At 39.1% G+C, this 26,506-nt stretch overlaps 1 protein-coding gene across 2 annotated transcripts in view; it reads left to right on the top strand.

The window, feature by feature from the left end:
* Positions 1-342: 342 nt before the first annotated feature.
* Positions 343-26,506, top strand: part of VEPH1 (ventricular zone expressed PH domain containing 1) — a 249,409-nt gene continuing 223,245 nt past the window's right edge. The window contains exons 1-2 of one of the 2 annotated variants that reach the window (XM_043595043.1): positions 343-640; positions 8,668-8,964. In XM_043595043.1, coding sequence (XP_043450978.1) covers positions 8,827-8,964 — 138 coding nt within the window. In that variant the 5' untranslated portion in view covers positions 343-640; positions 8,668-8,826. Of the gene's footprint in view, positions 641-4,303; positions 4,571-8,667; positions 8,965-26,506 lie in introns of those variants that run through there. The other variant, XM_043595042.1, reaches the window with a different exon arrangement.

The raw sequence follows: 26,506 nt of genomic DNA on the forward strand, positions 1-26,506 counted from the left end.
ATGCTTTGTTCAGTTGTTCAGTGTTTCACTAGCAATACCAATAGCAGAGTTAGACTTTGTTCCTTTAGACATGCCATTTTGTTTCTCTTGTGGTATTTTCTTCCATCGTCTTTGGTTTAAATACTATCTCATTCCACTACTTCCCTCTTTCCATTCCACACCAAGCCTTTCACTGATGCCTGCCTGATAAAAGGCTCTACATCTGATATTAACCTAAAACTTCCTTGATTCCTTAAAGTGAGTTATTCATTAATGGAAGCTAAGTTACCGGTTGTTAGGCAAATCTTCTAATACTCTCAAACTACCGATCTGCTCAGAGAAGCTCCTATAAACCTACTGTAGAAAGAGGTGAAGCTTTGTGCCAATTGTTAGCTTTAAGCAGAAGGCTGGGAGAGAGAGAGAAGTTACTCATTTGCCCGATTCCACACGGTGAGTCCAGGGGAGGGAATCAAGTGTACAGCCAGCCTGACAAGCAGTGCAGGGAAGCACGGCGCCTGCCAGCAGGACAGGACAGGACAGGAAGGGGCAGGGGCTACGGGGCTGCCTCTGAGCATGGTCATGGGTTCCAGCCGAATTACTCTAAAGATCAAGCATTCTGCCTTCTATTTCCTATGATGGCCAGAGTTTCCTGTGCTAAGAGGTATGGCTATCTTTTCCCCTGTCCTTTTGTTCAGCAAAAACAAAAGCTAATTAAAGTAAATGTCAGCAGCTGCAGTGATGAAGGAGTGGGCTGCGGGAGTGGGGCAGAGAAACTTCCAGGGGCTGGCTGATTATGCAGATAAAGCACATTTGGGAGTTGTGTGTCTAGCCCTGTATGCATGCTTTTCGGTTATTAGGGTAAAAAAGCCACCTCTCTGTGGGTTATTAAAACATGTCTCTAGGCCTCAGGAGCAGAAATTTGTGCTTCTAGATTCATAGTATGTGCATTTTTGTTTTATTCCTTAACTGTCTGGGCTCATTTCTATTTCACACTTTTGTTTACCTCAAGAAACATCTTACAACCAGCAAAGAAGCTGGCCCTGCCTATGGTTTTCAAAGAAAATTCACGCATCTTTCCAGTCAGTGGGTTGAGCAGTCACCATTACTGTTTATTGTTGCTGTCATTTTTTCCTTTGATATTTATTTTAGTTATCTTACAAATCATAATTGAATCTAACTACTTTTTTGTTCTTCTAAATACATATTTAAATTGCTATAGTAACCAATCATTGGATTCCATGACATTTTAAATTGAAGCATGTATGTTTTCAATTTAAGGAATAGAAAAAAATACTTAAGACATTATTTGAATTGGTCAATGCAGGTGTTTAGTATATGGAATTTAAATGTAAATAAAGACACATTTAACAGTGAATTTTCTTTGTAATTTGAGAGCTTGGGTATGTTTTCTGGGGGAAAAACCCTACAAAATTGGAATTAAAAAATTTTAGCAAGATTTATATTAACTACTCATATTTATATTTATATAATATTTATTCAGTTTATACAAAGATTTATATCAATTAGGAAAATATGACCTGCAAAGTCAAAATTTACAAAAATGGATACACTATGAAGTCATTATTATAGATCGCAAATTCTTGGTTTAGAAAGTTTGTTAGACTTGAAGATGTTTCCCTCATTTCCAATGAAAGAAAGTATTTCCTATTTGTGCTTCAATAAGTTGCGATATGTATTCAAAATAAAATATGTTTTTTGAACTGTTGCCTCAGTAAGTCACCAAGCCTATTTTTGTATGTGCTTATGATAATTAGCCCGCTACAAACTTAGTATGAATTCTAGAAAAAAACCAAGGACTGAGTCCTTTAGCATCGTTTGGAACAACCCAGCCTCAGAGGCTTTCAGTAGAAGTGAATATAGCAAGATGTCATGGCAGAGGAAACCAAGAGACGCACAGGGAACAATAGACATCTTGTGGGAAGGGCTGAAATGTATGCGGCCAATTCCCATGGGAACGCCTGTAGTTCTTTCACACTGTGTGAAAAAGATGCTCCTTGAAAAGAATCTTTAATCCTTTCTTTCAAAGGAAAATCTATCCGAGAACTTTATTTAAATTTTCTAGAACCCAAATGGGTCTAACCTAGTCAGTGGGTATTTATAATACAGGTGAATAAAATGAGAAAATTTTGATGCGCAGTAGTGTTATCCAAAGCGTAACGTAAATAAATGTTGTTATTCTAGAATTTTCTAATGTGAAGAAACCAGGGAATACTCTAACCCGAAGTTGGAAGCTAGAGGCTAATTTTCACAGAATAAATTGGCTTCCTGAGTTAATTATGTTTATTGAAACCTCCCAAAGAGCTTCAATTTTTTCCACAGGTGGTATCCCAATAGTGGTTCAATTAAGTCCACTGGTTCATATGTATTTTTATTTAATAGATCTACCGGTGCATAGTAGAATAAACCAGCAATGTTTTATTAGTGCCCATTGAGTGCAGGTCACCTTGAAGAGTCCTAAAGAACTTTTCCCCCTGGTGCCCTAGAGGGAATTATACACTCCATCCTTGCCAATAAATGTGGGAGTGAGCACTACACTTACGTAGGAAACTCGGGTATTTGGATTACCCAGCCACAAAAAGTCTGAGATACATTGTATTTTAGTCCATTTCCACTCTGTAAAAAATTCAGTTACTGTTTAGCCATGGTTGAGGGGGTAAGGCTGTCTCTCCAGGGAACAAATTTGCCAAAAAACTAATATGGACACATTCAAGATAGTGTATAAACTACCCAGATTTAGGTTGGGGGGAGAGTACAATTAGGCTATAAATATGACCCAAATGGAAAAAGGACTTTATAAAAAATCTTTAACATGTGAACTCAATGTTGGATAGCAGTACAGCAGTATATTAGCTCTTAGAAGGGATGGCATAGGGACATAGTACAGGAAAATGACCTATAAGTATAATGACATTATTAGGGATATGATTGCTGTTACTTCTTGTGTGGTTGCTATATGCTAGGTTCTGTGGTGAATGCTTTACATAATCTCATAAAACCTCCCAACAACCCATATCACAATCCTCAGGTGCAAATAAGGAACCTGAGGCTCTAGGAATTAATTGATCGACCCCAGTAATGATACAGCTGAATCCAGTTGTGTTTGCGTTCCCACACTCTTAACCACTCTGCTTTTCTTACTGGGTTTCTATAAAATGTCCAAATCTGGACACTACATTCCTTTAAAAATGGAAGAAAATTGGATAAAACCTAGCGATAAGAGCCATTAATAAGGAATGGAGAATGAAGAAGAGGGAAGCCTAAAGAGATACAGTCTGTTCCTTTAAAAGAGAAGACTGCATCACTATCTGTAAGCCAGAAAATTACCAGTGAAAGGCTACACCTGCTCATGGGTGCCTGGCTTCTCCATTTTTATAAAGAAAACTCTTAAAGAGAATTCTCCATATGTGGATGGCATAAAAGTGTGATTGACCACCAAATGTCTAGAATGATTTACAAGGTCATTCCCCTGGGGCATATGACCTGGTTCAATGGTAGTGTGTGACCCCTCTGACCACATGCCTTTGTGGGGTAGCGCTCGCGGGAGTCACATCTTTGTGACCACACGGATGAATTTGTCTGCCGCACAGCTTCCTGTACGTTTTGCCAGCAAAGAGGTGATTTGATGGGCAGAAGACTCTCCATAAGGACAGATGAGTTGGGAGTAGAGAATAATACAATTTAAAAACATGTTTTTTAATGCACCATTAAGCATTGAAACCATTAAGTGTTGAGAGTTTCAGTACCTTTTCCTCCTCTGGAGTGTCAGCAAGATAACATATTCTCTGAGTGTCGCTGCAATATTTAAAGTACAAATCTGACTTAAAGGGCAAATCCAACTGGATTTTTATGAACCTCCCAGCAAATAGAGTGGAAAAGAAGGTATGCATTTTTGTTTAGTAGTTTGTTCCTTTTAGCAGCAACTTTCTCCATCCTTAAGTTTTCAACAATATTAATCTAGAGGCAGAACAAGAGGATCAGTGCTTTAGGAGCTGGGACTCTTAGTGGACAAATGCTCTGTGTTTCAAATTCTGGGTGTGAAATCTTGAGAGGGAGGGAGGTGTTCATTAAGCCGCAGTCCTCTCTTCCCCAGGCTTTGTGAAATGGCTCCCAATAGTCATTCCATTCACCTGTTTGAGTTTCTGCTGAAACTGTTTCCTGCGTGGCTTTCTCTCCCCAACACCTCCCACCCCTCCCCATTCTTCCCAGGGAAAGTATAGATTTTCACGAACACAGGGAGTTTTGTTTTCTCTGTTAAAAACAACTCTACTTTACTGGAGCAGGCTTTCTGTTTCACCCCAGGAAACAGAGCATTTCACTCAGAGGCGACTCTGCACTGGGTGAGGTGCAGCCTGTCACCTGACCAGCTCTGGAGCTGCCAGTGGCATCAGGCTGCATTCCTTGAATTCTTCACCCAGCACTACCGCCACCGCACTGAACAACTTCAGGTTCACTGAGCTGAGGGGATTCCATCTGCTGTGCCCTCGGAGTCCGCTGCCCGAGTCTTGCGCCCAGGCTCAAAACCTATAGCTGAGTAACAGCAAGCTGCCTGCCTTTGAGGAGTAGCACGCAGGTAAAGCCAGTTTTGTGGGGACAGCTGGGACTCCCTGAAATGTGTCACCCTTGGTGCATAATCATTTTTTTGTGTGGTGTCTGCTTCTCCTTACAGAAACTTGACTTGCCAACCAATATCTGCTTAAAAATATACATTACAAATAATGAGAAAGTGGGCTCCAATTTAGGGTCCCTTAAAGATTAAGGACAGAAATTAGGAGAGCAAAAGCGGGGAGTAAGAAGGAATTTTATAAGTCAGTTTTTGTAATTCAAAAAGTACGAGATTTGGAGGCTGACCTACTTGGTGTGAATCTTGGCTCTGTGTGTAACCTTTGGCACGGTATCTCACCAGTCCTGTTTCCTCTTTGGTAATAATATCTACCTGCAGGGTTGATGGGAGAACTGAGAAGAAAGTATCTGGCAAAGAGCTTGGTGCATGGAAAGCATCTGAGCTGCACACATATGTGCATTTGTGTACATATGTGTGTGCTTGTGTGTGTTTGGTGAACACATGTGTACACAGGCATACAGGTCACAGGAATGTGGCGTTCATGAGGGCAGGGAATTTCTCAGAGGATGAGGTTGAATTTGATCTGTCGCTGACCTTCTCTGCCATAGCAGAGAGATCAACAGGAGAAAGAAGCCAGACACCTGAGCAAAACATTGACCAGAGCTGCTGAAAAATAAATGACATGCCTTGCTGATCCTTAGGCAGGAAGGGGGCAGTATAGTATACCATGTGGGGTGCTCTTTAAATGAAGACTGATGGAAGGGAGGCAGTTTAATAGTTATCACACATGGTCATGCATGCAACTGACAGGGCTTTGTTCTGGGAGATCAACTGCCTTCGGTTCTGACTCTGCAACTTATTACTCCCTGGGTGTTCCTGGGCTGGTTGCTTTCCTCTCTGAACATCAGTTTCTCATCACATGGAATCGTCGTGAGAATTAAGTGACTCAATCCTTACGAAACACTCATAGTAGTGCCTGCCACATGGTAAACACCTGCTAAACATTAGCTGTTGGTGTCATTATTTGACAAGGGGCTCTTTCATGTGTTTTAGCTTTGATCTTCAAAACAACCTGGTGAGATAGACTAGGCATGTATTAGCCCCATTGTGCAGATGAAGAAATTGAGGCTCAGAGAAGGGAAAAGCATGAACCAAAGGTCCAACAACCAGAGTGACCAGGCTAGGACTTGAATCTCAGTCTGCAGACAAGCGTCTGACTTAGTATGTACACGGCACATGTACATTGAATGAAATCTATCCTAAAAATGTCTAGCCCAAACACCATTTCCTTCACAAAGTCATTCCTCATCATCTTTCCCTAGGAGAGATCTCTCTCTCCCTTGTGCTTCCCCAAACTTCCTTTATAGTATACAAGAGACTTTACTCTGGGTCATCCTTGTATTGTAAAATGTTTGGTGTAAGTTTCACCTCTCCCTACCCCACTTTTTAATGTGCAAAATTTCTCACGGATGGCAGTGTTTTGAACAATAATGTTTTGCACATGATGGACACTCAGTAGTGATAGCATGAATGTAGGACTTCATACCAGGTGTCATTGTAAGTGTGGAGAGTAACGAACGAGCCCAGGGATGCCTGGGTGGCTCATCTGGTTGAGTTCAACAGGACTCTTATTTTCGGCTCAGGTCACAGTCTCACAGTTTGTGGATTTGAGCCCTGTGTCAGGCTCTGCACTGACAGTGCAGAGCCTGCTTGGGATTCTCTTTATCTCCTTCTCTCTCTGCCCCCCCCCCCAACTTGCTCTCTCTCTCTCAAAATAAATAAAGGAAAAAGGAGCCCAGGAAAAACCGGGGGTGCTCCCCTCCACCAGCATGTATTTCTGTCCTCCTCAGAACTCCAGCTGCGATACATTTGGGACAGCTGAATGTGCTTCAGGAACAGCCAGATATTGACCAAGAAGCTGACTGGTCAAGGGGAAATCATATCCCGTGCCCGTCTAATATCTTATATTTCTGAATATTATTTCACTGAGACCCTGTCACTGTAAATGTCTGAGGCTACGGGGAGAATGCATTAAGGGGAAAATTCTGTCCTAAGGGGAACATGCCGTCCTAATTTTCCCTGTAGATATTGTAACTCGCCCTTCCACATTTGCCAGGGCGCATACTACCTTGTAGGGCTCTCTGCTGTCTCTCCACCCCATGGAATTCTCCCCCTCATCCCCAACTCTCCTGCTTTTCTCTTCCTCTAAGCTTCTGTTCCTTGTGACTCGCCTGCTGTCTGGTAGGCCTAAAGCCCAGAGCATAGAAGGGCAAGGATGCAGGGTCAGTGTAGGAGGAAAGAGAAATTTATTTTCGTGCTTTATGACTCTACCGATATCTTCATCCTCAAATGTTAATAATGCTCTGAGGGTCTTTACTTATAACAGTAGCCTCACATGGAGCCTTACGTGGAACCAGCATACGATAGTGGTTATGAACTTGAGGGTCGCACTGGAATCTCTGGATCCAAATCCTAGCTGTACAGTTTATTGGCTGTGTGGCTTGGGCAAGTTATCTAATGCCTTGGTTCCTCACCATTAAAATGGGAATGAAATATCCTCATATAGTTATTATGAAGGTTAAATGAGTTAACGTTTACAAAGCATCTAGAACAGCACATGGCATACAGACAAGCATGTATAAGTATTGGGTATGATTTTTCTGAAGCTGGTGAGCAATACAAAAGTCGCACGTAGGCAATACTACCCTCCACTTCCCTTCAATGGCCTACAAACTGCACTGAGTGCCTGATGAAGGATTTGGCTTGCATTTAGAGACCATATTGCATGGAGAGTGTGTATCTTTAGACTTTAAAATTGCATTCAGGGGCGCCTGGGTGGCTCAGTCGGTTAAGCGGCCAACTTCGGCTCAGGTCATGATCTCGCGGTCTGTGAGTTCAAGCCCCGCGTCAGGCTCTGTGCTGACAGCTCAGAGCCTGGAGCCTGTTTCAGATTCTGTGTCTCCTCTTGCTGACCCTCCCCTGTTCATGCTCTGTCTCTCTCTGTCTCAAAAATAAATAAAAATGTTAAAAAAATTTTTTTTAAATAAAAAATAAAAAAATAAAATTGCATTCAGCACACAGAGGTGCCCACAGAGTGGGAGCTCAGAGGGGAGGTTTAAGATCACCCGAGGAAGCAGCAGACTCCCCTGTCCCTTTCAAAATCGTTCTGGGGAACACATTCAGAATGAAATGTTGGGCAGACTTGCCTATTGCTTATATTCTTATATGAAATAAGTCACCCTCAGCTGTTACTCTTTGCACGTGGGTCTTCATTTTTAAGTTACACGAGATGATTCCACTTCATTGTAAACCATAGGGGAAGCCCGCTGGCCTGAAGTCCGGGGAACAGTGCTCCTGCAGTTACTATGGAGCCTTTGGGAAGTCATTAAATAAATGATTGCTAAGGTCTCTACCATTGCAAATGGTCCGTGATTTTATTAGGCCCAGAAGGGAGCTGATGAGAAAAATCAGATATTTAATTTGTGCCATTGCGCTTCTCTCTGTGGACTGTTAATTGAGTAAGAAGTATAGTGGGACTTTATTATTTCAACTGTGGGAGGAGAGGGAAGATTGCCTGATCCCAAAGCCCTTCCTCTTTACCCTGCCTCGCAATGCTGGGGGGAGTTTCTCTTGTCAGTGTAGGAAAGAAACCTGGCCAAGAAGGCAAGCACTGGTTTCCATGTCCAGGAAAAAAGAGAAAACCAGGCAGTGGGTGTTTTCTGTGTTCCCTCTTTCCTTTCATTGCCCTTTTCTGTTTGCTTTCCATGGGAATCTGGGGGAAATATGGCAAGGGTTGGGTGTCCACTTGTTTCCTTGTGGCATAGAATGACGAAGAAGGATACAGAAAGGAGAAAAATAAGTGTGAGGTTTAAGCAGCTTTTTAACATTCCTGTTAAATTCTAGAGAAACCTACACATTTTTGACAGGATCTTTTGGGGGAAAAGAAAATAAATAAGGGAAAAGCTCATTTGAAGATCACCAAGCCAGGATCTGTGACTCTGCACATTTCCAAACTGTCTTCCCGGTCTCTGCTCAGTGGAGAGGTTACATTTTGAGCCCATGCCATTCTACTAACAGCAACATTGTTTCATTTGTTTCTTTTCCAGAGAGTGTCAAAGAAGACCTCAAATTCTGGAGAAAAATGACCTTTCAAGGACTACAAAGTATATACTTCCTGCTGCATGTTTCTGCCTTACTAACCTGTGATAACTGAAACACGTGGTCCTGGGGCTGCCGAAGGTCAATTGCTTATCAAATTTCCCATCATGCATCAGCTGTTCAGACTGGTTTTAGGACAAAAAGATCTTTCCCGAGCCGGGGACCTCTTCTCTTTAGATGACTCTGAGATTGAAGACAGCCTGACAGAAGCTCTGGAACAAATTAAAATAATTAGTTCATCTTCCGTAAGTAAACTAGTTTTTAAACTAGACTCCCAAAATGACTTATTCTAGGGCCAAAGGATTGTACGTATCCTGTGGGAAAGGAACTTTGCAGGGGAAAGAGGAAAGACCACTTAATACTGGTTCCCTTAATACTGGTTCTGCTCTGTGGTTTAATTTGGCGTCTAAGAAATAACACCAGAGCAGTCTTGACCTAGTGGGAGGCTAGGCTGCCTTTTGCCCATTCATGGAGATCAGAACTCTGGAAATTGCAGACCAGAGTGGAATTATCACAAAAGCTTATCTAAGGGCTGTTTCTCTATCCTTGAAATGACATGCAGAAGAGAGGGAGCAAATCCTGGGAAAAGCAGATCTGCCAAGCTGCCAACAGCATCAGTAAACAAAGCAGGGTGTGTGGAGGAGGCTGAATAATGAAAGAAGGCAGGATGACGCCTCCTGCCACATAGGTAACATAAGACAAGGACAAGGATCACTCTGTTGCCAGAAGTGACAGTTGCCCGGGGCTTGATAACACTGATTCTGTGTATTTCTATAGAATCTCCATTAAAAAAAAAAAATCTTACTTTTTTACTCCTTTTCCTAACCCCCACCCCCATTTAATTCAACTCACTCATCATTAGCCCCCAGTGTGATCAGACAAATTTATAATCTCCCTCAAGTCTCCGTTCCTTTGCTACTCTTCAATGTCAAGATTATATATTCTGAAAGTGCTTCCCTAAGAGGGTAGATGTGGAGTGCCCAGTGTGGTTTGATGTTGCCCTTCTTGGTTGTGCATGGGCCCTCCATGAGATCAGTCCCATTTCAAAGACCAAGTCTACCAAGCATCTCTTGTGTCAACAGCATTTGCTAATACTTGGTGCAGACAGCCCCCAGGCAGACAGGAAAGAGACAGGACTTGAGCCATAAAATACTGAATTACCAAATGTGTACACATTTCAGAGATCACAGCTTCCTTCCACATTTTAATGTTTAAAAGGTGTACCAGCAACCAGTGCGGCTTCCTCCTCAAGGCTGTCAGCGTGCTCACTTATTGGCCACCAGGAACATACTAAATCCCCCCGGTGGCCAATGAAGTCATTGCCCACACACTCTTTTCTCAGCTAATGTCTTTGACAGCAATTATGTGTCCACATTTTTTTTCAGAACATTAATCAACTTAGTCTGACTCAAAACACAAGTATTCCTGGTACATTTCCACTTTCTGGGCCATATTTGTGTGCTATTTCTAGCAGTCCCTTCCTTCACACTCCTGCAGAAATGAATTGGCTGAATATGCCACTGATTTTCATCTAATCTAATACAAATATATATATACATATTCCCCCGAAGCCTGTTTCCACTAGAGGTCACTAGTGTCAGTGATTTCTTTTGTTTCCTTCATCAGTTGCTTATTTTTAACAGATGTCAAATTCAGAATTTTAGAACTGGTGAGTTCTGTTATGTGTCGCCACCTTTACCCATTAAGGCAGGCAGGTCCCCTGTCATCAGGGTGTCATCTGTCCCCTCAGATCAGCGTCCTACCAGGCAGATCTGGAGGGCCAGTCATTCTCCTGTGTTCTTCACCTACTAACTGGTGTCACATCTCACTTCTTCCACTGCTCTATCTGTAACTGTGGCATGAGCAGATGGATGGCAGAATAAAAAGAATTAGTTTTTAGAAGGATTGTGCAGATCGATCCATTTTTATGTCTGCTATTCAGTCCTAGTTATAAGCAAGTCTCAGTGTGGAATTCCTTCTCCCTTTCCATTCTTTTAAAAGCCAGTTCAAGGTTTATTATTCCTGAAATGACTTCTATGGTTCTAGTTCGTAGTGATTACTTCTCTCTAAAAATACATAGTTGCCCTTTTGCAGAGTATATAATTAATATACTCTGTTCTTATAGAAAATCATCTATTCATATAACCTCCTGTAGTGAAACTTCTACATCCAAGATCTATGTTTCCAGCCTTGGCATCTCCCCCTAAGCCTCAAGCCCGAACTAGTTGATATCCATTATCTCAAATTCAATCTATCTAAATTAGAAGTTATCATCTTTCTTCCAGCTGTACTATCACTTTCTTAGATCTCCAGGTTTGCAACCTGGAGTCACTCTTGACCTTTTACTCTCACTCTCTCCTTTCCCTATTAGTTCTGTGGACACTCCTTGAGAAACATCTCTTCCCTTTCTCCTTCTTCTCCTTTTCCTGAATTACCTTCTCCTTCTCCTTTTGCTATCACTCTGGCTCAGGACTTCAAAACAATTGATCTTCTTGCCTTTGGTCTTACTGTTCTCTGGTTCAATGTACTAGAAGTTACCTAATTAAACTTCCTAAAGAAGATTTTATTGCATGTCTCCCATTGTTTGAAACCTTCCCATGATGCACCAATGCCCATGACATTCAATGGCCATTGCCAGTGATTAGTCCACTGAACCACTATGTCTACTCAGTGGCTCACTTCCCTGTTAGCTGCATCCCATCTTTCCCTTGTTATGACTTTCCTCATGACCCTGAATCTCAGTAATCAATTCTACTTCTCAACTCCTTTATTTGTTTGTTTGTTTGTTTGTTTGTTGTGTCCCTAATTTTTTTAATTTTATTTTTTATTTTTTTAAATTTACATCCAAATTAGTTAGCATATAGTGAAGCAATGATTTCAGGAGTAGATTCCTTAATGCCTCTTACCCATTTAGCCCATCCCCCCTCCCACAACCGCTCCAGCAACCCTCAGTTTGTTCTCCATATTTATGAGTCTCTTCTGTTTCACTCATATGGGGACTTTAAGAGACAAAACAGATGAACATAAGGGAAAGAGAGCAAAAATAATATATCAACTCCTTTTTAAAAACAAAGAACTTCCTTTTAAATCATCTTTGCCAACTTCCTTCTAGCATAGAAATCCCTTCTCTACGATACCTGACAAATAGGTGACTTCTCCTTCTACATTTGCAATGATGAGAACATAGTAAGTTTCTGATATTTCCCTTTGACAAATTTCCCTTTTCCATTGCATGAAGCCTTGATGGAGCCTTTAGTCAAAGTTTTCTACCTTGCCCTTGCCAGGAGAGCAGAGAGGAAAGGAGTGGAGACACTGACTCGAGCTTTCTCCATAGTTCTAGGAAAGAAGTCAGCAGAGGGTGATTTGTCATGACAATGGTGCTCCAAAGAGATAGTCCTTTGCTGTAGTTTTCCGCACTTTATCCATTGCTTATGGTCATAACCACAAAACCTACAAAGAGATAACTATTCCACTGTCAGAATTTAAAATTTTTAGTGTGTTCCTCCTTTTGGCTAGATGAAATCTTGACAAGTCAGGAAACAACAGATATTGGTGAGGATGCGGAGAAAGGGGAACACTTCTGCACCGTTGGTGGGAATGCAAACTGGTGCAGCCACTCTGGAGAACAGTATGGAGGTTCCTCAGAAAATTAAAAAGAGAACTACCCTACAACCCAGAAATTACACTACTAGGTATTTATCCAAAGGATACAAAAATGCTGATTCAAAGGGGGAACATGCACCCTAATGTTTACAGCAGCCCTTTGTATTTTCTATACATTGTTATTTGGTCTGTTCATTGCCTCAACAATCAAAAGAGTGTAACTCTGTTCCTGTGAGAACCTTAAATATAGAAAGATAGGTGTAGGTATCAGGGCTCACCTGTAGCTTCTCTTTTCTCAGCTAAACATCCTTAATGTCCTAGTGTCCTTAGGTATTTCCATGACAAAGAAGGAGCCTATGGCAGAGAAAGGTCATACAACCTCACATTTCCAGGTTTAGGTCTGGAAACTCAAATTTGTCAGTACATGATAAATACTATCCAAATGCAAGACTCAGAGGTATAAATTAGAGTGTTGACTTATTGATTTACAATGCAAATTATAACCCATGTTAGTCGGAATTATTGTGTGCTCTATGCTGTCCTTACCAAGTGCATTTACCCAGTCTTTCCCTAGACAATGAATATCACTATTGATTAGATTTCTTCCTCCTCTATTAGAATCACATTCCAGCCCTACTGCCCTATATTTAACTCACCTGTAATCACTCATGTACAGATAGTATGATGGTTAGTCCAGTAGCTGGTCAATCCCATTCATATAAGTGGATTTTTCCCCCCACTTAATTCTCAAAGGGCAATCTTGTTTCCAAATTCTTGAGGTGTCTCATTGTAGCTCCCAGGTACTGCCTATATTCTCAACATTCTGGCTTCTTTCCCTTGGCACCTTCCTAATTTACTTTTGTAATTTATCATTGCCCTGCACTTAAACCAACTGCTTAGAACAATTGCTGATACTAGTCAGATACTCTGTGTCTAAAATTTCTTTTCTACAGTAACATCTCACAGTTGGCCACATTAATGTTATGATATACCAAAACCCTGAGGCTTAATCAAGACTTATAATTAGGTAACTTGAAAAACATTGTAGGTGTATTGTGTCACATTTTTAAACCATTGCAACAATATTGTTGTCTTTAGGCCCTCATTCCAGGATATTCATACCTTCAAAAAATTATGATTCTGTCCAATATATTAGTTATTCCTATCTTTTTGGAATCTGAAAATTTTTGGCAAGCAAGTCCTCAATCCTTTTCCTAACATCGCTCACAAAATAATTGAACCTTACTAGATTCCATTCTCCAGTCCATGCTCTCTTTTCCACTGGCTAGTCCAAAACACTGCTGGGCAATATTTTGTCCTTATGCTTTGCTTTGAAAGCGCATCTTCTCAAAATTCTCTCCGAGTCCCCAAATGTATCTTTAAGTTTCGTCTTTTCATTTTGAGTCCTTTCTGGACTGCTTTCACCTAATAATCATTTCTTCTACTACCTTGGCTCTCCTCCCAGACTACTCATTGCCATCCACTCATCTTTTCCCACTCCCACCACCCTCATTCACCACGTTCCTTCTGCCTAATCCACCAACCCACCTTCTATCTCTCTTTAACTTTTTTTTACACCAATAAAAAATGTTAGGCATGCACGAATTGCCCAATTTTAAGAATTAGATAAAATTGAAATCATCTGCATGTTTCTATTTCAAACCTTCCTTTTCTCCCAAAGTAACCAATATCCTAATTATGGTATTTATCCATGAATGTTTTTATGTCTTTGCTATACACGCATAACTCAAAAATTATTTATAGCATGATACTCTATGTTTCTAAACTTTATATAAATAGTATCATAAGGCTCAATATAATGTTTCTGAGGTTTATCTATGTTGGTACAGGTAGTCCCAGTTCATTTGGTTTTGGAGTGATAGAGTATTCCACTACATGATTATACCACAATTTGGTTATCCATTCTTCTTTTGATGGACATTTACTATTTAAACAGAGTTATAGTAAACATTCTTGTAATCAGTGTTTTTGCCAAATGTGCTAGTATCTCTAGTGAAGACAACTAGGAATGAAACAATTGGTTTGGGGGTTTTATAGACTTTCAGTTTTCTGATATACCACCAAATTGCTTTCCACCATGGTTGTGCCAACCTGCACTCCCATCAGCCATGCTTGAGATTCCCAGTGGCTTTATATTCTCACCAAAGCTTGCATTTATCAGATTGTTAATAGTTTTTGTCAATTTAAATGAACCATATCTGACTGTTATTTACATTTGTACTCCCCTAATTATTGGGAAGGTCAACAGATCATTTTTTGGTGTTTATTCGCTATATGTCATTTGGGTTTCAGTAAAGTATTTAGGATTTAGGGGTTTTTTTGTTGTTGTTGTTTCTTTCCATTTTTCTATTGAGGTTTTAAAGAAGTCTTTTCTTATTAATCTTAAGGACTTTTTGTATATTCTTGTACAAACCCTGTCGCTTAAGCATGTTGCGCATTTATTTCTAATGTAGCTTGCCTTATACCTTTTACTGTAATAGTCCTGACAGCTGGTAGGACAAATATCCCCAGACTTCTTTAAAATTGCTTTGTTTGTTTTTGTTCTTTAATAACTTTAAAGAATGATTCTGTCACTATCTTGATAGGCATTTTATTATGACTATAGGTTTATTTGAAGAAAATTAACATCTTTATGTTACTGTCTTCTTATCTGTAGGTATTATTTATCCATATTCTTAGATCTTCTTAAGTATCTTGCCGTAAAGTTTTATGATTTTTTTCTTAAAGATCTAAAGAGTTTTGTAAGTCTTTTTAAAAATTTATAAGTATTTGGGGCGCCTGGGTGGCGCTGTCGGTTAAGCGTCCGACTTCAGCCAGGTCACGATCTCGCGGTCCGGGAGTTCGAGCCCCGCGTCAGGCTCTGGGCTGATGGCTCAGAGCCTGGAGCCTGTTTCAGATTCTGTGTCTCCCTCTCTCTCTGCCCCTCCCCCGTTCATGCTCTGTCTCTCTCTGTCCCAAAAATAAATAAACGTTGAAAAAAAAATTTATAAGTATTTTAGGTTTTTTGCTGAGATTATAAAAATTACATCCTTTATTTTTTTTAAAGTTTTTTTCTTAATGTTTTATTTTTATTTTTGAGACAGAGGGAGACAGAGTGTGAGTGGGGGAGGGGTAGAGAGAGACGGAAACACAGAATCTGAACCAGGCTCCAGGCTCTGAGCTGTCAGCACAGACAGAGCCTGATGCGGGGCTCGAACCCATGAACTGTGAGATCATGACCTGAGCCAAAGTCGGATGCCTAACTGACTGAGCCACCCAGGTGCCCCTAAAAATTACATCCTTTAAAAAATATTTTCCAACTATTTTCTTTCAGGTGATTATAAAACAAATGACACTTATTTTTGATCATATATCAGACTCAACTCTCTTTATTAATCTTAATATCTTGTCTATAATTTTTTCCATTTATTCAACAAATACTTCTTAAGCACTTACTATATGCCAGACACAGTACCAGATGCTGGGGATACAAGAGTAGGCAAAATAGAAAAAGAAATCTCTGCCAGCATCCATTTTAATTGGGGGAGACAGAAAAATACACAAAATAAATAAGGAAAGTATGCATTGCATTAAAAGAGGATCCGTAAGTGCTATGTAAAAAAAAAAAAAACAAAACAGAGCAGAGGTTGAGGACAGGGGATTAAAGGTATGGAATTTTAAACAGGAAGACAAAGTGGCCATATTGAGAAGCTGGTGTGAAGCAAAACTTGAAGGAGATGAAGAAGCAATACTTGGAGAAATCTGGAAGAACTCACTTCAAGCAGAAGAAGCATCAGATACAAAGTTCTTGAGGTTGAGGGCAGCCTGAAGTTCCTGAGGAATATTAAGGAAGCCAGTGTGGTTGTAGCAGAGAAAGCAAGGCAGGAAGGTCATAGAACATCAGGTCAGAAGGGAAGTGGAGGCCAGATCATGCAGGGCCTTGGGCAGCTATTGGAGAGTTCTGACCAGAGAAGTAACATGATCTTATTTTCCTTTTCCTGCTTTGAGAAGAGTCTGTGGAAAAGCAAAGGTGGAATCAGGAAGGCCATTTAAAAGACTATTGCAAAAATCCAGATAAGAAGTTCAGTAGTTAGGGCGCCTGGGTGGTTCAACCAGTTAAGCGTCCAACTTCGGCTCAGGTCATAATCTCACAGTTTGTGAGTTCGAGCCCCGTGTCAGGCTCTGTGCTGACAACCCAGAGCCTGGACCCTGCTTTGAATTCTGTGTGTCTTTCTCTGACCCTCTCCTGCTTGCACTCTCTCTCAAAAATAAACATTAAAAAAATTTTTTTAATTAAAAAATAAGCAGAGACTTTGGCCATGAGGGTGTAATGGAATGGTGAGAGCTATTCAGTCTCTGGGTATATTTTAAGGGTAGAACCAATAGGATTTGTTGATATAGGGTGGCGTGGAGGGAGAGAGAGAGCGGGACTAAAAATTTTTGGCCTGAAAAGCTACAATGATGAAGTTGAGAGGTAGGAAGGAATCAGGAGTTCTGCTATAAGCATGGGGGCTGAGCTGTTAGCTGTCTCAATGGAGATGTCACAGAGATAGTTGCATATGTGAGTCTGGAGTTGAGACAAGTCTGGGCTGGACAGGATAATTTTGGAACTCATTAGCTTTGGGACTGAATGAAATCATTGAGAGAGTGAGTGTTCACAGAAAATAAGCCCAAAGACTGAGCCCAGCCTCGAGGAGATGATGGAGGACCAGTGAAGCCGACTGTGAGAAAGGGCCACTGAAGGAGGAAGAAAGAGCATGATGTCCTGAAAGCCAAGTGGAGAAATGATCAAGGACAGAGCGAGGTCAACGCTGCCAGTAGGTCAGGTGAGATGAGGACTGAGAATGACTGTTATTCAGGTCCATGAAGATCACAATGACAAAAGCAGCATCATTGGATAAGTAGGGGTGAGAGCTGAGCCAAAGTTAGTTTAAGACAGAATGGGAAGAGATTTGAAGAAAAGCAGTGACATCTCTGGGCATTTTCCTTTGAAGAAGAGTAGAGAAATGAGGTGGTAATTAGAAAGAATTAGGGAATCAAGAAAGAATTTTTATAAGATGAGAGAAGCACATTCTTTAGAATTTGTTTATGCATACAGTCAATATCTTAATAGTTTTGTTTCTTCTTTTTTCAATCCATATCCTTTCTATTTGATTTATCTGTCTCCTTGTCCTGTCTAGTTCTCAAGAGCAATGTTGAATAGAATGGAGTTAGCAGATACCCTTTTTCCATTCTTTAAAGGTAGTTTTCTGACTTAACAACATAATTATAATGTTTGTTCCAGGCTTTTGATTAGTACCCTTGATCAGATTAAGGAGGTTCCCTTTTATTCTTGTTTTTTTTTTTAATGTTTATTTAGTTTTGAGAGAGAGAGAGAGAGAGAGAGAGAGCGAGCTTGAGCAGGGGAGGGGCAGAGAGAGGGAGACACAGAATCCAAAGCCGGCTCCAGGCTCTGAGCTGTCAGCACAGAGCATGACGTGAAGCTCAAACTCAGGAACTGCAAGATCATGACCTGAACCAAAGTCAGATGCTTAACTGACTGAGCCACCCAGAAACCCCTGTTCTTGTTTTTTCTAAAAATTGTTAAATTTTATCTACTTCTTTTTCTGCTTTTTTGAGATAGTCATATTTTTCCTTTTTCCCTATTTTCCCTGTTAATGTGGTGAATCATAATAATAGATTTTTAAAATATAAAACCATCATAACATTCTGGGATAAAGTGAAATTTGACATTAATTTTAATACATTTCCTGATTTGGTTAATATTTTTAAAGGAGCTTTGGAACCATGAGATTGGTCTATAATTGTCCTATCTTCCACTGTTTTTACCTGGCTTTAGTAGCAAGTTATATGTACTGGGGTCATAAAATAAGCAGGGAAAAGTTTCCATGTTTTTGTTATCTATAAGACTTTCATAGAAAGCTATAAAACCCTCTGGGCACCATGAGGGTTTGTGTGTGTGTGTGTGTGTGTGTGTGTGTGTGTGTGTGTGTGTGGTGGGAGTGGGGGTGTTGGTAGATTTTTAAATTACTGATTTCATTTTCTTTGAAGAAAATCAGGGAGTTTTCCTTCAGTCACTTTTGATAAAATATATTTTCTAGGAAATTGTACATTTTATCTGAGTTTTCAAATTTATTGGTATAAAACTTTTTAATTCGTACTTTTATGTTCTGCTGTATCTGTATTTAAGTGCTCTTTTTCACTGATTCTTTCATCAGTATTTTCAGAGCTTTGTCTTTTTAAAGTTTTTGGTTTATGAATCATCTGTATAGGGTGTTTTTATTCTATCTCATTAATTCCTTTTTAAATCTTCGCTGTTTTCCTCTTTGTTCTTTATTTGGTTGTATTCTACTATGCTTTTTCTAATCCCCTCAGTTGTACAATTAGCTTTTTTTTTTTTTTACTTTCTAATATAAGCATTTAAGACCCTAAATTTCTTGCTAAGTACCACTTAGTATCATCCCATAAGTTTTTGAGATACAGTATTTTCATTATGAATTCTTAAATACTCTCTTATTTTTATTGTGATTTCCTCTTTGACTCATAAGTGATTTACAAGTTTGTGCTTTAATTTCCCAAAGAATTTTTGGAAACTTTTTGTTATTAAGTTAAAATCTAGCTGCATTGTAGTTGGAGAACATGAATGGCATGATACAAATTGCTTAGGAGTGGTTGAGATTTGCTTTGTAGCACAGTTTATGGCTAACCTGTGTAACGAATAACAGCTAATACTTATGTAGCACTTAACTATATTCTAGGAATTGTTCTAAGAGCTTATCACATGTTAATATATTTAGTTCTTTCAGTAAACTTTTGAGATAAGTATACTAATATTATCTCCATTTTATAGATAAGGAGACTGGAGCACAGAGAGGTTAATAATTGAACTTGTTCAAGGTTATATAGCTAGTGAATAATAGAGACAAAAATCAAGTTTGGAGAGTTTGGATTCAGAGACTACTCTTAACTACCACACTATGCTGCCTCTTTAGATGTTTCATTTGTGCCCCAGAGGAATGTGTATTCTTGAATTAGTATGAGATATTAAGTAAGTTGGTTAAAGAACTCTTTTTGATTATATCATTCAAGTTTTCTATATCCTCAATAAATTTGTGTCTGCTTGGACAGTCAATTACTAAGAGAGGTGTTTTAAAATTTCCCACTATAATTTTGGATTTGCCAATTTCTCCTTGTAATTTTGTCAAGATTGCTTTATAAATGTGGGAGATTTTCTAAATTTGAAGTATAATTAACATACAATGTTATATTAGGTTCAGTGTACAACATATAGATTCAACAATTCTATACACTACTCAGTTCTCCCCACAATAAGTGGAGTCGCCCTCTGATACCACACATGTAGTTATTACAATATTATTAACTGTGTCCCCTATGTTTCACTTTTAATCTCCATGACATTAATTTTATAGCTGGAAGTTTGTACCTCTTAATTCCCTTTATTTTACCCATCCTCCCATCCAGCTCCTCTCTGGCAACCACCATTTAGTTCTCAGTATTTAAGAGTCTCTTTGTTTGTTATTTGTTTAGTTTTTTTAGATTCTACATGTAAGTGAAATCATATGTTACTCGTCTTTGTCCGGATTATTTCATTTAGGATTATAGTCTCTAGGTCCATCCATGTTGTTGCAAATGGCAAGATATCATTTTTTTTATGGCTGAATAATACTCTATTGTATATACATACCACATCTTCTTTTTTATTATTATGTACAAGTTTAGAATCATTATTTACTCTTGGAGAACTTTTCCTCTTACTATTATATATTGTACAACTTTATTCTGATAAGTTTTGCCTATTTTCTTTGGACTAGTTGCCTATTTTCCCTTTTCCTGTCTTTTTACCTTTTATCTTCCCATGTCCTTATGACTTAAATATAATTTGTAAACATCCTATAGATGTGTTAAATATTAAAAATTGAAAATCTGGGGCACCTGGGTGGCACAGTCGGTTAAGCATCCGACTTCAGCCAGGTCACGATCTCACGGTCCGTGGGTTTGAGCCCCGCGTCGGGCTCTGGGCTGATGATGGCTCAGAGCCTGGAGCCTGTTTCCGATTCTGTGTCTCCCTCTCTCTCTGCCCCTCGCCCGTTCATGCTCTGTCTCTCTCTGTCCCAAAAATAAATAAACGTTGAAAAAAAATTTTAAAAAAAATGGAAAATCTGTCTTTTATTGATAAATTTAATCAATTTGTATTTATCATGATAAATTACATATTTGGCTATATTTCTCCATTTTTATTTTGAGTTATATTTCCTGATTTTCTAAATTTTTATCTTCTTTTCTGCACTTTTCAAAAAAAAATTTTAAGTTTATTCATTTCAAGAGAGACAGAGAGAGCAAGTGGGGGAGGGGCAGAGAGAGAGGGAGAGAGAAAGAATCCCAAGCAGGCTCTGCACTATCAGCACAGAGCCCCATGCAGGACTCTACTCACGAAACGCAAGACCATGACCTGAGCTGAAACTGAGTCGGGCACTTAACTGACTGAGCTACCCAGGCACCCCACAGTTTTTTTTAATTGAATGCATTTTTAACCTTTCATTTTCCACCTCTATTGACTCCGTTGGTTTGAAAGTTACATATTCTATGTCAATTCTTTTAGTAGTTACCTTTAAAATTTTAGCAAACATATTTGCCATGTTTTATCAATTCTAAGACATTTTTCACACACTTATAACTCTGAAACAAGAATATATTTTATAACTGATTACAATCTTACAATCACCGTTGGCCAGGTATTAGGCATAATAAAGTTGCCATGGCCTACTTGTTCATAAATTTTTCGTAGCTTTCATACTGTTAACATTCCAACTGAATTAGGTGCATTATTGTTACTAGCAATCAATGTTGGGTTAAATGTCTGCTTAAAATGTTTCCAAACTTTCTAGATTATAATGTGGTAACAAACACTTACTGGGTATTTGGGAAGGCATAGAAGAGAGCACTAGGGTATGCATTTTATATTAGTGAACAAAATATTCATCAAAATATTCGTGCAGGAATGATAGGAATTCCACATTTTCTTACAAAATAATAAATGAGAGCTTTATGGAACCTAAAAAATATTATACTCTTTTGTTACTGAGATATTGGTAAAATATTGTCTATTAAACTACAACAAGTAATGCAGCTAAAAGCAGGAAACAGTCAATTCTCCTGGAAGAGATGGAAGAAACTTCAAAGAAATAAGAGGTTAGTACCATCAATTTATGTCTTGCCTAGAATTCTCCTTAAGACATGATATAACTCACAATTTAATTGTTAGTCTTTTCTCTTCCTTCATAATGGAAGATCTTATCACTGATACCACCTTACATTTGATGGATTACAATGATATCTGAAGTTATTCAATAGCTCTCTTTTCCTATTACCGTAAGGACCTTGAAATACTTTCATGCCCCTCTTATATAATAGCGTTAAGCAGCACTTTTTATGTTACCTTGTTTAATACCCTTGAAACTTATTCTCTAAAATTACTGATTAAAAAAGAAATCAGCCAATGTTTGGTTCAAGAACCTATTTCCCCAGTTTTTCTTATCATCCCTTTTATTCCCCATTGTCTTCCTCCCTTTTTTTCCTCCAAATCCAAGTTTCCACTTTCGAAAGTATCATAATAAGAGTCCCTTCAGCCAGGATCTATAAGTGATAAACTGCCTAAATGTTTGTCTTTTCCGAAAAAGTCCTTGTTTTGCCCTTCACTTTGAATGGTGATTACCTGGGTGTGGATTTCTAGCTGGGCAGTCTTTTTATTTCTCGGTAACTCCTACTATTGCTGTTGGTTTGTCATTCTTTATACCTACTCTACTTTTTCCATGCTGTAATATTTTCTCCGTGTCTTTGGTGTTCTATGGTTTCACACTATTATGTGTCCGGATGTGATTTTACTTGTATATCCCTACTTAATCCTCATTGTGTTTTGTGAGTTTAAAGTTTATGCTTTTTGTCACTTTTGGAAATTTTAAAAATATTATATCAAATATTTTCTTTTCCAACTAACTTTTCCTTCTGGAAATGCTATTTATTCATTCATTTATGCATTCTGCAAGTATTTTTTGAGTACCTACTATCTGCTAGGCATTGGGGATATAATAAATAAAGCAGACAAAAATAACTGCCCTCACATCCTTCATATTCTCTTGTTTCATTCTCCATACCTTCTGATCTTTTGTAGTTTCCATCTCTGTATGATCCGTCATGTTTTCCTTTCCTCAACTCTATATTCCCATCCATTGAGTCTTTTTTCCAGCTGTATCTTATCCACCATTTCATTCATTTGTTGAGTTTTTCATTTCTAGAAGTCTCATTTGTTTCTTTTTAACATCTTTCTGTTCCTTTTTGAAGAGATGTCATCTTTGTTCATAACAAGAGTTTTCCTTGATACAATGAGTCCTTTTGCACGTCTAATTGCATAATTTGAGATCAATAATTCCATTATCTGATTTTTGGCTATCCATTATGCCCCAAGTTTTGTATGTGGATATGTGCTCCTATTGGCTTAGTTCCTTGAATGTTTTATGAGTTTGGATTTTTAAATTCAGTTTAAGTAGAATTTTACTTGTATGAATACTGGATGGCTTTGTGGAGTGTTTTCCCCCTCAGAGTAGTTTTATGTTTGCTTCTGCTGGGAACCACAGTGAGGTTATGAGCTCTGGGATCATTGCTGGTGCTGTTGGTGTTGTTATTGTCTTCACCTTGGAGGTTCTCAGAATGATAGAATAAATGAGGTGTGTATATATGTGTGCTCTTAAAACTAGAAAGAATGATTATTAGTATGGATGCCATGTAGAATATAACAATAAGAGAAGGGTAAGTATGTGGTCTTTTTGTGCTGTACATTGTTTAATAGTTGTGAAATGAATATAAAAAAATTATAACACAAGGAAATATTTGTAACTCACCGTGTGTTATAACATCTCTCTGTACTTATTACATGCCAGACACTGTTGTAAATCCTTTCCCTACATTAACTAATTTAAACTGCACACTACTACTAGGAGATAGATACTAATAATATCCCAGTTTTAAGGATTAGACAACTGAGGGACAGAGAGATAAGTGATTGCCCAAGATTGCAGCTGATCAGAACAGAAGATAGCTTTGAGCACAGGCAGTTTGACTGTAGAATCCATGCTTTTAACTGCTATGCTATGCTGTTTCCGAAGGAAGGGAAGGAGAAATGATCCTCAAGATGTCTTCCTTCTTCTCTTTCAACTTCTACTCCTATGCTATTCCCACCGTTGAGTACTTTATTTCATTCCCTTTTGCCACTGCGCCATTCCCTGAAGACTGTTTATAGCATCAAGAAGTGTGACCAAATGGTTTAGGAGTGTTGACATGGAGTTGTGGTGTCTGTGGCTGAGTGAGAATGACCCATCCTGGAAACTAGGCTTGAAACAGCACAATGTGTGGATTTTTCATTGTCCTACCCTTATACTTGGACCTCCCCACCACTTTAGGGTAAATTACTTTAAAATTAACAATGACCAGGTTACTGTGAGACTGAACCTCTAAACCCAGTTTGATGGGTTTGATATGAATAGATCTGGTTCTTAGAAGTTACTCATTTTAATGTACACAGGTACTGACCCAATGTTGAGCTCAAACATAAACACATATGTACGTACACACATACATTTCATAAGAACAGGGTGTTTCCTGGAATGTGAGTCAGGAAAACCCTAATTGCAAAGCTGATGTCATGCCAAGAATCTTTAAACTATTCAATGATATCATTAAAAGAATTTGTTTAAATTTCTTTTGTCTTTTTGAATATTTGTTGAATGGAGCAGTTAACAGCTTTCCAGATTTTCACCTTTTTTTGGAGGAACTCTCCTTTTTGGAGAATGTTTTGCTTCATGTCATATGTAGGAATGTGTAAAAAAAATTCAAGTTGAAAAATCTTTTCTTTTTCATAAAGTGTTATAGGAAATTCTTAGGTACAGGAGATTCACAATAATATCAAAGTTCATAACTGATGCACCTATGCCTAATATATTAATATATTCAATGAAATTATGACCCGTGGGCAGTGATTTATCCTTATGGCCATCTGCTTAACTTTTCTAGTTAGAAATCTTAGAATCAGAATATATGCCTTTTGTTAAACAATCTTGCTGACACAGTAGTCTCTCCTGTATACTCCAGCTTCCTTCCAAAGCACTCCTTTCAGAATTCCGCAACAACTCAGTACTCTTTAAAGCAGGAAAATGGAATCTTGGTGTTCATGAACCAGGGCACACATGTTTCTCATGTACTTTTATTGAGTTGCAACTTCTGCTTTTATTGGCTTATTTCATCCAAATGGAAATCTCTCTTCTATTTATTGTTAAACTATTGTTTACCCATGGTTTGCTATGTTTCCCAGTGCCATCTATAAACACCCTGTTGTAATTGGGTTCCCAGAAAAACAGGTTCCAAAATGGCTGTTCCAAGGGAGGAACAAACTCCTGGGTGAGGCCATTCCCTTTGAAAAAGAAGTTTATGCAGGCAGGTTTTGCTCTGAACTGGAAGCTGAGAACATGAGTGCCTTTGTCCCAAATAGGTATATGGGCAGTGTACTATAGTATCAACCCAGTCTACCCTTCTCACCATTCAGATCCATTTGCTTTGTATAATAATTTCATTCCATATGGAAACAGCTTCTCTGAGATACTTTTCCTGAAAAAATTTACGAGAAGGTTAGTGAGAGGATCTGTCTACCACCCCAGTTGCTTTCAAGGCTGCAATTGGTACTGATCATCTCTGTGGTAGGCTGAATAATGGCCCCCAAAAGATGTCCACCTGTGAATTTTATCTTACATAGAAAAAGGGAGTTTTCAGATATAATATAGTTAAAGATCTTGAGATGGGGAGATTATGCGGTATTATCTGGGTGGGCCCAATGTAATTACAAGGGAGTGAGAAGGTCAAAGCCCTTCTTTGAGGAAGGAGGTGGCCTGATGGAAGCAGAGGTTGGAGTGATACACTTTGAAGATGGAGGGTCATGGAATGATGGAGGGTCCTCATGGAGGACATGAGTCAAGGAATACAGAGAACCTCTAGAATCTATGCAGAAATGATGCAGAAATGGATTCTCTTCTCACAGCCTGCAGAGAAACCAGCTTTGCTGACACATTGACTTTTGCCCAGTGAGACTAATTTTCAGCTCTTGACCTCTGGAACTGTAGGCAAATACAGCTATCAACACAAATTCTTGAGCCACTAGGTATGTGATGCTAAGTTATAGCAGCAACAAGAAAGCTAATACAGTTTCCCTCCTCTACCACCTATTCTATTCCCTATGCCTTCAGCTAGCACCTCTGCTGATTTAAGTTGCTTTCTAGTTGGGTGACTCCTATGCTTTCTCCTGAGGGATCTGCGTCCCTGATCTCCATCCCTGTCTCAAAGTGTGATGACCCCCATGTCCATTTACCACCAAGATTAGGCAGGGGAGTACCTCGAGATGCCCCCATTACACAACAGCAGCCCCACCTCCTCCTAATGATATGGTCATTTACCCTTATCAAGGTGGTCACTCTTTTCTTCTTTTGCTGATCTCTTGACCCAAGAGCTTGAAGTGACGGAGTTCTCAGGCTCATGTATTCTACCCATAGGGAATTCAACACCATGTAATAGTCACTGTTTTAGTATGTATGTTGCCTCTTAGAAGATAATTCCTCAACCTCATAAGATATTAGGCTCAGTTGCTCCTTTGAAGACCTGTTCCATTGATCTGTTAGTCCAGGAGCTTCAGGGCAGGGGAAAGAAAGGTTATCATATGTGATAGGACTAATGAATCCATGATCAGGTGCCCATTGTTCTATCTCCTTTGCTATAAAGTGATTCTCTAGCCTGATGCAAAGTTAAGTAGGATCTTGTTTCAACACACCAAATACTCTGTGATCCTTCAAATAGAGGTTCAGGCTTAGGCCCTATGGGCAGGAAAGTCAAACTCAAACCTGGATTACGTGTAAATTCCACTCAATATAACTGATGTTCTTTCCGAGGTGGAAAATGACTTATGTAAATAACTTGCACCAAATGATTGATTGGTGTCCTTGAGGGATGGTGCCATTCTAGGGCTCAGCATTAATCTCCGTTGCTAACAAATTCCATATTTAGGTAATGGCAATAACAAGAGCACGTTGGTGAATGGGAGTTGATGCTGTTGGGTGATGCATAGCTTTT

Source organism: Prionailurus bengalensis, chromosome C2 (assembly GCF_016509475.1).
Source record: "Prionailurus bengalensis isolate Pbe53 chromosome C2, Fcat_Pben_1.1_paternal_pri, whole genome shotgun sequence".
NCBI classification, from domain to species: Eukaryota; Metazoa; Chordata; class Mammalia; order Carnivora; family Felidae; genus Prionailurus; species Prionailurus bengalensis.